Raw genomic sequence first — 13803 nt, 5'->3', positions numbered from 1 at the left:
GGGGGCTGTTTTATCCTTGGCGTTTTTGTTACAATATCTTTGGTTTATTTTGGAAAAAAATGGCTATATAAGAAATTCGATTGGACGCATTTGGGAAAATATAGGTGGAGAGGGGGGGCTAGTTACCATTGGATCAGTTTTGACTCTTTAAAGGGGACAACATCTAATCATTTGAGTCCCCTCTAAATTTTATGCGACCACCTCTTCCATAAAAACTCGCCTCCAGTTTGGGTTGCATTACGGTGATAGAGTACTTTCAGACTGGGTTGCATTACGGTGAAAGAGTACTTTCAGACGCTGACTATGCCGATGACCTTGCTCTTGTCTCCGATTCACCGTCGAAGCTCACAGAAGCCCTACAAATCCTTGCTGATGAAGCCTTAAAGATAGGGCTGTCGATTAATTGGCAGAAGACAAAAGTGATGTTTGTTGAACCCCGTAATTCGCCGCGTCCCCCGCCAGTCCTAATGGTCGGTGACAAACCAGCTGAGATTGTTGAGGAATTTACATACCTTGGTTCTATCCTCTCAAATGACGGATCAATCCTTGAAGATCAAATGCACCGAATTGCCAAAGCCTCAGGAGTAGTGGGAAGACTAAGTGCCCTTTGGAGGAAACCTTCTATCAATCGTAGGACCAAGATGCGCATATACAATGCTTTGGTGGGATCCATGCTTCTTTACGGAGCCTAAACTTGGCCAGCCACTCAGTATGTGCTTAGCACCGTAAATATAGCCCAAACAAAACAACTTCGCCGCATTGAAGGACTACGCTGGCACGATTTTGTTAGCAACGAGAACCACCTGGCGTTAACTGGTAAAACGCCCTTCTCAGTCCAACTCGCCCAACGAGCACTACGCTGGTAAGGACATCTCCTTCGCATGCCCCCCGACACTCCCGCACAAACAATTTTTCACTTTGATCCCGTGCTGCACGGCGGGAAACGCCCAAGAGGTCGTCCCCCAACCAGATGGAAGGACACGACAGGTGCATTCTTAGTCATGGCAAATATTCAAGAGGATGTCCACATCCTTGCAAGAGACCGGTCCAAATGGAGGCACCATGTAGCATCAATCTCGACGCCGGAAGCATTTCGGCAGGAGCATTAAGTCAAGTTTAGTCAAGACCTCTTCCATAAAAACCCTATATGCTCCCGCGGCATAGGTTACGACCCTTCCCCGGTCTATTTTTCCAATCAAATGAATGGGAAATATATAAACTCTCTGGAGTTTATATAAGCATCCTTTCCATAAGATCAACACCCACAGGGCGAAACTTACAACACCTGCCCCTGGGCCCTGACGAGTTGTGTCAACATCAGAATTTTTGTTTTATGACTTTTGAACTATTTTGACCAAAATTGCTATCTTACAATTTTTATTTCATGCATTTGAAGAAAAAGGGGCTTGGGGGATAGATGCAATCCTATCTCTTTTGACTCTTGAAAATTGAACTAGAATTTTCAATTTCCAACAAAATGAGCCCTCTCTGAAGTTCATGTGAGCATCCCTTCCATAAGAACCAATGCCCCCAGGGCATAACTTACAATGCCTTCTCCCGGGCCCTGGGGGGATGTGTTGACACTGAAGTTTTTATTATGTGACCTTTGAACTATTTTAAACAAAATAGCTATCTTACAATTTTTATTTCATGCATTTGCAGAAAAAAGGGCTTGGGGGATAAATGCAATCCTATCTCTTTTGACTCTTGAAAATTGAACTAGAATTTTCAATTTCCAACAAAATGAGCCCTCTCTGAAGTTCATATGAGCATCCCTTCCATAAGAACCAATGCCCCCAGGGCATAACTTACAATGCCTTCTCCCGGGCCCTGGGGGGATGTGTTGACACTGAAGTTTTTATTATGTGACCTTTGAACTATTTTAAACAAAATAGCTATCTTACAATTTTTCTTTCATGCATTTGAAGAAAAAAAGGGCTTGGGGGGAAAGTTACAATCCGATCTCTTTTGACTCTTAAAAAGGACACTAGAACTTCCGATTTCCAATCGATTGAGCCCCTTTCCAAGTTTATACGAAACCCTCTTCCATATGAAGTGTCCCTGGAAAAAAAAAACATTGAAGCCTTGTGCTACCGAGATTGATATACCGAATGATACCGTAATGTTTCCAGATTAATGATTTCCATTAAAGGTTCAGTCTCCTTTCTACTACAAAATTTGACCAAACGTATGAGAAAACACGAAGAACTGTATTACTACTTGGTGCCAAATTGGATGATTTTTGAGACGCCGGAAAACTTTACATTTCTTTTCTCTCTTCCTCTTTTCTTAGTTCAAACTTTGTCTTATCTACCTTTTGATACCCTTTGATATACCTATAATGTTACAAATGATATGGCCGCTTGATTCATGGCTGGAAAAAACGATCTTTTACTAACGAAAAGCTAGAACGATAATATATTCTCGTTCAGCTACATTTTTAATACTGGGATTCCCACATTTTGAGTTAATTTTGAACCTCAATATTGTATATACATCTTCGAATTTTCAATTTTTTATGAGAGTGTTTGTTTTTCTTTAAGGCACATTGGCATATATAATATACAAACTTGAAAGAACAAAAATAATAACAAAATTTAAAACATAAATCAAGAACTCATATTATCTTGAAGATGACTTTATAAAGCTTGGTATATTTTGGAGTAAAATTTTAGGTAAATTTTTGAGGGATTAATGTTTGTATTAGATTTATTATTAGGTTAATTGTATAAAACTTATTTGTAATAAAATACGTTAGATTTCGTACTAGCATTGTTATTTTATGTATAGAGACTGACTTATCTTTGATCATTGTAATTCAGTTACATTCACATTTATGATATAAAATCCTTAGGGCTGTTCTAAAATAACAGTACATTTTCTTGAAGTTTATGATATCAGTCTTCTTATACTTTTCTTAATCAAACAGTTCGTGGTAACGAACTGTAGTAAGGAGCGACCCGGCTCAATAGTAACCAAAACTCTAAAAAATACAATTTTGATACCAATAGCTACATCAAAAGAATCGCATTTTAATGCTGATTTAATTATATAAGTTTCATCAAGTTCAGTCTTACCAATCAAAAGTTACGAACCTGAGAAATTTGCGTTTTTTAGAAAATAGGGCGAAACACCCCCTAAATGTCATAGAATCTTAACGAAAATCACACCATCAGATTCAGCTTATCAGAGATCCCTACTGTAGAAGTTTCAAGCTCATATCTACAAAAATGTGGAATTTTATATTATTTGCTAGAAGGCAGATCACAAATGCCTGTTTATTCGTTTGTTTGTTTGTTTTTTGTTTTTTTTCCCAGGGGTGATCGTATCGACCCAGTTGTCCTAGAATGTTGCAAGAGGGCTCATTCTAACGGAAATTAAAAGTTCTAGTGCCCTTTTTAAGTGACCGAAAAATTGGAGGGCACCTAAGCCCCCTCCCTCGCTAATTATTTTTCCAAAGTCAACGGATCAAAATTCTGAGATAGCCAATTTATTCAGAGTAGGCGAAAAACCTTATAACTATGTCTTTGGGGACGACTTACTCCCCCACAGTCCCCGTGGGAGGGGCAACAAGTTACAAACTTTGACCAGTGCTTACATATAGTAATGGTTATTCGGAAGTGTACAGGCGTTTTCAGGAGGATTTTTTTGGTTGGGGGGAGGGGTTGAGAAGAGGGGGATATGCTGGGAACTTTCCATCGATAATTTGTCATGGGGGGAAGAAAATTCCCATAAAGGGAGCGGAGGATATACTAGCATTATTTAAAAAAACAATGAAAAAAATAAATATGAAAAAGTTTTTTCAGCTGGAAGTAAGAAACAGCATTAAAACTTAAAACAAACAGATATTACCCATATGAGGGGCTCACCTCCTCCTAATAACTCGCTCTTTACGCTAAAGTATTTTTAGTAATTTCAACTATTTATTCTACGGCTTTTGTGATTCAGGGGTCATTCTTAATGAATTGGGACACAATTTAAGCTTTAGTGTAAAGAGTGAGGTACTAACGAGGGGGCGAACCCCCTCATATATGTAATAAAAACAGGAGAATACAAAAGTTCTTTACGTAAGCTAATTTATAAGTTACGTAAATCTTTTACTAATAAAAAGATTCGTAAAAAATTAAAAGTTCTAGCTGCCTTTTTAATTAACCAAAAAATCGGAGGGCAACTAGGCTTCCTCCCCCGCTTTTTTTTCTCAAAATCATTCGATCAAAATTATGAGAAAGCCATTTAGCAAAAAAAATATATGCAAATTTCGTTTTAATTATTCCTCTGTGGAGAGCCAAAATCCAAACATGCATTGATTCAAAAACGTTCAGAAATTAAATAAAAAAAACAATTTTTTTAACTGAAAGTAAGGAGCGACATTAAAACTTAAAACGAACAGAAATTACTTCGTATATGAAAGAGGCTGCTTCCTCATCAACACCCCGCTCTTTACGCTAAAGTTTTTTACTGTTTTAAAAAGAAGAATTGAGAGAAAGAGTCAAACTTTAGCGTAAAGAGCGGGGCGTTGATGAGGAAGCAGCCTCTTTCATATACGAAGTAATTTCTGTTCGTTTTAAGTTTTAATGTTGCTCCTTACTTTCAGTTAAAAAAAACTTCTTTATTTATTTAATAGACTTACTAGCAACAAGTACAGGAATATCCCCGTGAGCTACATTACCCTGGCGGTCAGTTGCTATGCATCGGTAAGTTCTTGAATGGATTTCAGAATCCACGTTTCGAAAATATACAGATCCATTTGTAAAAACCATGAAGTTAGGGTTTGTTTTAAGGGGAAAACCGTCTAAAAAAAAACAAAACATCAGCTAAAATCAAGTAGTCAACAATCTATTGAAACTGTTTAAGAAAATCATACCGGGTTATATTTAAATATTTTCTTGAAAAGTGATTTTAAGTACTTTACTTAAAACGTGACATAAAATACTAAAAGCTATAAAAAGTGCTTTACTTAAAAAGCGATTTTCCGATTTTAAAAAATCAGAAAATCTTACTAGTTCATAATAAATATTAGCTAAAAATTAAAATAGAGGTCACAAATAAGTTTTGTATTTAAAAAGCATATTTGTTATCCTTGTCCGGAACTATCATTCTGCTCACCAGAATACACCTTATCTGCTTAGTGTCAGCAAAATCCCTTCCAGAGTTAAATCAACAGGAATAACTCGTTGCAAACTTGACTGCATTGTAAATAGAGCAAGATAGAACAGAGAGTAGATACGTATACAATGAGCAGGTTTAGGGGCACGGGTCATCTCAAACCCCTATTTTTTGTTTATAGGCACTTCTAGTTCAAACTATCAAATAAAATTTATTTGATTATCCCCCCACCCCCGAGTAAACTTCCCTATTGGGCTCCTCTTAATGTTTTTTATATGCCATGTTGGGGGGTATCCATTATTTTTTATCATTTTTGCAGAATATAATAATCATTTAAAGTCTTTTCAGCTTCCAAAAAGTTTATTTGATGCTTTATATTTGGCCAAGCTTCAAGCCAAGCCCTACAGATTTTTTTTTTTTTTTTTTTTTTTTTTTTTTTTTTTTTTTTTTTTTTTTTTTTATATAAACTGTTGCACCGTTTGATTTGTTGTGATTTTTCTGAGACTTTATCTACTTATATTTAACGTTAACCAATTTTGAAGGAATTAAATAAATAAAGGATTTTTCTACTATTTGAGTTTTAATGTCGCCCTTATATGGCACAAAAAAATAATGTTCTTGTTAATCGCAAAAATCAATTTTAGTATGTTTTTGCAAGCTGGCCCATAAGCACTTGAGTTCTTATCATAGCAAATTCTCAAATTGATGTAATACAAAAGAATATGTTTTCTTCTTTTTTCTATTGGAGCTTTAAAAAACCTTTGATAGAAAATGCCATTCATATCGAAAGTTCAATATCGTTCGATTATATTCAGAATGTATATCGTTTATTCTTATAGAAATGCTTCGTTTTATTACCTCTTGTATTGTAAGAGAAAAAGTTGATTTGGAAAATATCCCGGGGGAAATGCCCTATTCAACAAGAGGCTAGGAAGAAAAGAGCTTTTCAGGGATGGTGTTTTATTTTGGAGGAAAGAATAGCACCTAAAATGGATCATAAAAAATTTGTAATAATTTTATTATCCGTATTTCGAATAATTTAAACGCAAGCTATCTCCCGTCTGGCGGCTAATAAGTTACCGCAAATTATATTTTTTGGCAATCAACATGTGGCCATTCTAAGAACAAGAAATTTAAAGTAAAAAAACATTTGCACAAAATAAAGGAAGAAAGACATACATTGAATAGAATGGGGAGGAGATGGATGGTACCCAATTGTTTGTTCTCAAGAGCCTAAGAGTTGCGAAAAGTCATTAGTAAGTGCTGTTTTTCCATTAGGAAAGAATGCAGAAAATTCCAATAATTGAATTTCTGACAGTAAACGAAACTGGCCAAAAAAAAAACAAAATATAAAACAAAAAATAGCGAGAATACACGTATTAAGAAAATGAAATAGCAATTAATATAAATAGAATGAAAAAAATGCAGCAAAACAAACTGCAAAAAGCGAATATTTCTGCCTAACATAGAGACCCGTTCAAAAATAAAAAGAAAGCTCAAATAAAATGAAAATAGATAATAATTGTAAAACTCAAAATAACTTTGATAATTAGATTTTAAAATTAAAATTCCGCGTGATGGATCCATTATAATTTACTCTTCAAAATCGCTTCTCACTAATCCCACTAGATGATTCACGCATCCTGAATCCTGTACAAGTGCTGACTCACTGTCGAGTTTTGTGAGCCTAATAAAATGTAGAAGTATAGTTACATCAAAAAGAATTTCTTCCCAGTTTCCAGCCATAGAAAAAAGATGGCAGGCCTATAAATAATTGCCCTCAAAGGCAAAATTGGATCTCCCCATAGTTGGTGTTGGCGGCCCCTAAGGAATGATTCAAACCTTCCGTTAGGAAAATGAGGATCTCTACTAAACCTCTGAAAGAAAAATAATTAGAAACCACTAATTATTTTTATTTTACCCAGAAAGCATGAAATCTCTGATTAGTTAAAAAGGTACACAGGAACAACTGGATGCATTGCATCATCTGTAATATTTAGAAGCTAGAACTACCAATTAGGTTAACATACATGAGTGTAAAAAATACCTTACCAACTTGCCATAAGATGTCTGCCAAAGGAAAGCCTGAAACAGGGCAATTTAGCAAATAGTCATTTCCAGATGGTATTACCAATCTTCCAACGTTACGGATGTAAGGCAGACCTAAATAACAAAATGTATCAGTAGGCTTCACACCTAATGTCCTAGGGAAGGGTAAAATGAGATGATGGGCTAGAAAAGACACCAATTTTAGACTAAATAACTGAGATAGAGTCCCTACCTGAGACTTAATGAAACACAAGCATTCATCTAACTCAATGCGTTTTCCTTGCCTTACAAAATTGTGTTGAAAATCGTACGAACTAAAAGTAGGCTGTTCAACAAAAGTACTGAATAGTCAAGAATCGAAAATTCAGGATAAAATAATTAGAGCTCCTTTAAACCTCCCCCCATTTTTGAAACAAATTGATATTACTTTTTTGATAAATGTCCTAACACCAGTTATCTCATAACTTCGAAAGACGAGATTCGCTGACTTTTTATAATCAGATAATAAAATAAAATACGGCTTTCTAAAATCATTAATCTTTGTTCAAAACTGAATTATGCCTAGGTATTCCGGGGATAATCACAAGTCAAAATTATTTTTATGACTCCTGGAAAATTTTAGTAAATTTTTATTATCAGGTAACTTGGTGATTGTCATTTTTGTTGAACCCATCGGTTTACTGGTTTATTATTCCTTGTTAATCAATAACTAGACGTAGCTTAGTATGGATATGAATTATTACTAATTAGGTATTATAAATTGTATCAAATAAGGGGCCATCAAATCATTTGGGATATTGTTGTGTAACTGTTTATTTAATGAAATAAATTTAGTTTGACCTGTCTCAGTAAATATATAAACAGGGCCTCAATTAGTGACATGTAAAGTGTTAAAGAAAGATAAGCTACATATTTTGACAATATGTTAAATCGTGAAAAACTCGTAGGACATGATAAAGGATTAAAATTTTTGAATTATTTGGAACTTAAGGAACATTTTTATGGAGAAAAGGACTTGGGGAAAGTATAAAGAGGATTAAAAACTGACGAAGCATCATGTGTTAAAAGTGTGATAAACCAGATTCTGAAATTTGGTCGTAGCAAAGGTAGAGGTAACTTATTGAGGATTACGAATATTACTTCAGAAAAAGAAGAAGTGCCTATTAATGTTAGGATCAGACGAAGCATCAGGTGTTAATAGTGTGATAATCCAGATTCTGATATTTACTCGTAGCAAAGGTAGAGGTAACTTACTGAGGATTACGAATATTACTTCTGAAAAAGAAGAAGTGCCTATTAATTTTAGGAGAACCTTTATTACAAACCTTTATAAGAGAGGTGATAAGATTGACTTTGGTAACTTTTGAGACGTTAGATTTGCATGACAAATTAATTTTCGTTAATATATATTTTAGACAATAAGATGAAGAAGATAAAATTTTAAGAGAAGAACAGTTTGGCACTAAGAAAACATGAGTATTTTACAACTAAAATTTATCTCTGAGATTAATTCATTAGAAGTATCTTCATATTCAGATCCCGTCAGTCCTTAGTTTTACAGATTAGGAACGGACGCTGGACTCAACGGACAGCTTTAGTGATGGTCATAGTGATAGCGATGGCTATTAACGGACGCTGGACTCTTAGTGATAGTGATAGTGATGGTTATGAACGGACGCTGGACTCATCGGACAGCTTTAGTGATGGTCATATCTTTGTAAGGTGCACCAAACAAGTATACCAAAGTTATTAGTACGACATAAAAGAACAATATCGCTGTAAATCAGGTATGGAATTAGTTTATTAGCTGGTTTCGTATTCTCATTTATATGCAGCATTTCGATGGATTGTATCCTAAGGATAACTGCAAAGACAACGAAATAACATGGAATCAATTTGGAAGGTAAAAGTCTCATATATTTTAGTTATGCAAACGATTGGACTGCCCTACATAAAAATGTTAGCAAAATGAGCGAGGAGAGTTTAGGAGTTCAGGCTTTAGGAATAGGTTTGAAAGCCAATTTTGAGATGAGTAGTGTAGGCCCTTCAGGCTTAGCAAGACGAATAAGGGGTATGCTATTGGAGCTAAAAATACATCAAGACGTTATTACGCTCACCTGATTCTTACGCAATACTACATTACACTTGTAATGCTATAGTACACCTGTATGTTACGCAATAGACTTTGTTTACTTATGTTGAGGGTAACACAATCTTGAGTCACTTTATAGATTTACTGGGAATTTAGTAATCTCGCTTTATATGCTAGAATTCAGGAACCGTGGGGAACTCCTGGTTATGACTGAGCACGGCCTTCAGTTGAGTATTATATAACGACGGTGCACATGTGGGTGTTACATAATGGTAGCGCAGACGTAGGTGTTAAGTAATGGCCGTGCACACGTGACTGTTACGTAATGAAGGCGCAAACGTGGGGTGTCACGTACGTGCACCTGTATGCTACCTAATAGGAGATCCATATTTATGGACATCACATGAATTGTACATGGAAACTGCATTAAAACTAGATAAGATAGTTTTTTCGGTTATACATTGATTTTTCAGCTTCTCAACAAGATCTATGGAATTTCTTATATAATATTTCTGTGATGTTAGAAGAGGCTTGAAAATTGTAGCTAAGAACCTTCTTACAGCTGTAGCTGAAGAGCTATAACATGCTACAATAGGACGTAATGGAATATCCTTCTTTTGGAATTTGGGTAGACAATAAAATTTTGGGGCTGAACAACCTTTAGGGTACATTTGCTTTCTATACATTTGAGGGATGATTAGTCTATTGTCTTTTAAAATTTCTAATTCTTTTCTCAACTACTGGGTGTACTTATCTGTGGGATCAGTTTTTATTTCTTAATGAGTATTTTTATCCGATAAAAGAGTATAACATGGAAACGAAATAACATGGAATCAATTTGGAAGGTAAAAGTCTCATATATTTTAGTTATGCAAACGATTGGACTGCCCTACATAAAAATGTTAGCAAAATGAGCGAGGAGAGTTTAGGAGTTCAGGCTTTAGGAATAGGTTTGAAAGCCAATTTTGAGATGAGTAGTGTAGGCCCTTCAGGCTTAGCAAGACGAATAAGGGGTATGCTATTGGAGCTAAAAATACATCAAGACGTTCTTACGCTCACCTGATTCTTACGCAACACTACATTACACTTGTAATGCTATAGTACACCTGTATGTTACGCAATAGACTTTGTTTACTTATGTTGAGGGTAACACAATCTTGAGTCACTTTATAGATTTACTGGGAATTTAGTAATCTCGCTTTATATGCTAGAATTCAGGAACCGTGGGGAACTCCTGGTTATGACTGAGCACGGCCTTCAGTTGAGTATTATATAACGACGGTGCACATGTGGGTGTTACATAATGGTAGCGCAGACGTAGGTGTTAAGTAATGGCCGTGCACACGTGACTGTTACGTAATGAAGGCGCAAACGTGGGGTGTCACGTACGTGCACCTGTATGCTACCTAATAGGAGATCCATATTTATGGACATCACATGAATTGTACATGGAAACTGCATTAAAACTAGATAAGATAGTTTTTTCGGTTATACATTGATTTTTCAGCTTCTCAACAAGATCTATGGAATTTCTTATATAATATTTCTGTGATGTTAGAAGAGGCTTGAAAATTGTAGCTAAGAACCTTCTTGCAGCTGTAGCTGAAGAGCTATAACATGCTACAATAGGACGTAATGGAATATCCTTCTTTTGGAATTTGGGTAGACAATAAAATTTTGGGGCTGAACAACCTTTAGGGTACATTTGCTTTCTATACATTTGAGGGATGATTAGTCTATTGTCTTTTAAAATTTCTAATTCTTTTCTCAACTACTGGGTGTACTTATCTGTGGGATCAGTTTTTATTTCTTAATGAGTATTTTTATCCGATAAAAGAGTATTTATCCAATAAAAGGGTATATAAAAGGGTATGTTTTATTTTGATAATCTGCAGAATCCATAATCACAACTGTGTTTTCTTTGCCTGCTCTTGTAATTCCTTTATTTTTATCTTTTTTTAAAATTCGGAGGATTTTAATTTCTTCTTTTGATTGGATTGAAAGCGACCATGACGGCTTATATAAATCGTCATCGACCAGAAGTTTTAAGTTGCATTCTCTTTGAGCACTATCATCTTGAGATTTATAACTCTCGCATATCCACTATTGGTGATGGATATACATTGGTACTCCAAATAAATTTAACCCCTCATTTTCAAGACAACACAAGCATAAATTTCCAATAAGATCCCCATTAATGCTTGCTTCATAGTTCAAGTATTTCTCTTTACGAGCATTCAATGCAACAACACTTTATCAAGTGGACACACTTTTTTGGAATGTGTCGTCTTCACGTCTTAAAAATAAGATGTGAGTGTTTATCTTTCCAATGAACAACTTAATACTGCTCAAAAACGTACAGTAAACTAGCTACTGTCTATTACCAAGCATAGATTACCATGAGACAGCCCCATACAATATTTTGGAATCAGCGAAAGGTTGATAATGTCTTTGGAAAGATTACACATATAACAGGGATGAAACGAGGCCGGCGCATATTTCTCACGGTGGCATGAATTGACATGGTGTGTCATGAGGAGGTTGTTTGCCAAAACACGAACCAAGGGATGTAAGGCATAATTGTTATCTTGAAAATATCCGAAAAAATGCCTTAGGAATGATAAAATGTATCATAGGGGTGTCATGGGCCAGCCAAATATGGTCAGGGTGATGTGAAAGCGTAACTTTACTAAAATAAAATGCATGAGAATGTGATAGAAATGGTTATATGTATCATAAGAATTTCAAAGGGCAGTAATAGTGTGCCAAAGTACTATGAATTGACTTGGTGTATCACGAGACGGTGTAATTGCGAAAACAAAAACCAATGGATGTAAAGCATAATCTTTATTAGGAAAAGATTTGAAAAATGGCTTAGGATTGATAATATATATCACATGGACGCCTTGGGTCAGCCATACATTGCCACGGTTTCGTGAATTGACATGGTGTTATACGAGCTAAACACAAACCAATGGATTTAAAGCATAATTTTTTATCAAAAAATGTCTGAGATTGTCATAGGAATGATAACATGTATCATAGGAATGTAACTGGGCAGTCAGAGTATGTCACCAAAGCGTGAAATAATATGTTGTAGCACGAGAGGGGTGCCTTGATAAAACACGAACCGATTTATGTAAAGCAAGATTTGTATCATGAGTTTATCTGAAAAATGCCTTAGGAATGATAATGTGTATCATGTGGGTATCAGGGACCAGCCACATATTGCTACGGTGGCGTGAATGAGCATAGTCTTGGGGTAATGAAACCTTTCATTTTAATTTAGATCTCTTAGAAATAACTAAATGCAAAAAAGTTTCTCTTTTTTCTTCGTTTGCGTGTTTCATTTGCTATCGAGGAGGCTTTTTCTGATTTTGACATTTTTTCCTTATTATTACTGCTCTAAGTAATGAGGGTTCTGTTGAATAAAGCGTAATACTTAAGGCTCATTCAAAATGCGGTTTTGCTAATGCCAAGATTCAGAGTAATAGAATGTAGCATGCAGGTGCGTCTAATATTGCAATAGAAACGAAGGATTTCCATTACAACCATTCAGAAATATCTTTTAACATGGCTAATATTTACCTCTAATAACAACCCTCCAACCCCGAAATGGGTTATTTGGACGGGTCAGCCACATATTATTATGGTGGCGTGAACATGCATAATCTTGGCTCAAAGAAATATGAAATTTTCATTAGAACCTCTCAAAAATAACCAAATGCAAAGCAGTACCTCTTTTTTCTTCGTTTACGTGTTTCATTTACTATCGAGAAAATGCATTGTGTAGTTTATATTTCTTATTATTATTACTACTCCAAGTAATTAGGCTTCTGCTGAATAATACTTTATATTCACAGTTCATTCAAAATGTGATTTGGCTGATATTAATATTTAAATTAATCGGATTTAGCATGCAGATGCCTCTAATAGATCAATAGAAACGAAACTTTTTCATTAAAATCTTCCAGAAGTATCTTTTAACTTAAAATTATGTCTAACAAAAACCCTATCCCTTCCCCATAAATTGGCTGGTGGGGTGGGCCAGCAATATATTGCCACGGTGGTGTGAATATACATAGTCTGTGCTCAAAGAAAAATTGGATTTTCATTAAAAATCTCCCAGAATTAGCTCTTAATATGACTTAAATTTATTTCTAATAACAAACCTCCCCCTCCCCCTGGAATTCGTTGCTAGGTTGAGCCAGCCCCATATTGCCACGGTGGTTTGAATACAAACATTCTTCGCTCAAAGAAACATGGCATTTTCATTAAAACCTCTGAGAAATAACCACTTGCAAAAAAGTGTCTGTTTTTCTTTGTTTTCGTGTTTCTTTTACTGCCGAGAAAACGTATTTGAAGTTTATTTTATTATTATTATTATTTCTATTGTAAGTAAAGAGGCTTCTGCTTCATAAAGCGTAATAATTATGACTCATTCAAAATATGATTTTGCTAATAACAAGAGTTAAATTGATGCAATGTAACTTGCCTCTGCGCATAATAAATCAAAAACCAATAGCATTGGGAAGCTTTGGCGCTCTCATATGGAA

General features: G+C 35.2%; 1 protein-coding gene across 3 annotated transcripts in view; it reads right to left on the bottom strand.

Annotated features, from left to right (window-relative positions):
• Positions 1 to 13803, bottom strand: part of LOC136043825 (cell adhesion molecule Dscam2-like) — a 285713-nt gene that overhangs the window by 183658 nt on the left and 88252 nt on the right. For all 3 annotated transcript variants that reach the window (XM_065728754.1, XM_065728764.1, XM_065728771.1), the window contains exons 9-10: positions 7159 to 7269; positions 4631 to 4792 (exon numbers count right to left, since the gene is read on the bottom strand). In XM_065728754.1, coding sequence (XP_065584826.1) covers positions 4631 to 4792; positions 7159 to 7269 — 273 coding nt within the window. The remainder of the gene's footprint in view (positions 1 to 4630; positions 4793 to 7158; positions 7270 to 13803) is intronic.

The sequence above is a fragment of the Artemia franciscana genome, chromosome 1, assembly GCF_032884065.1.
Source record: "Artemia franciscana chromosome 1, ASM3288406v1, whole genome shotgun sequence".
In the NCBI taxonomy this organism is placed as follows: Eukaryota; Metazoa; Arthropoda; class Branchiopoda; order Anostraca; family Artemiidae; genus Artemia; species Artemia franciscana.
This window is presented reverse-complemented; position numbering and strand designations above follow the sequence as displayed.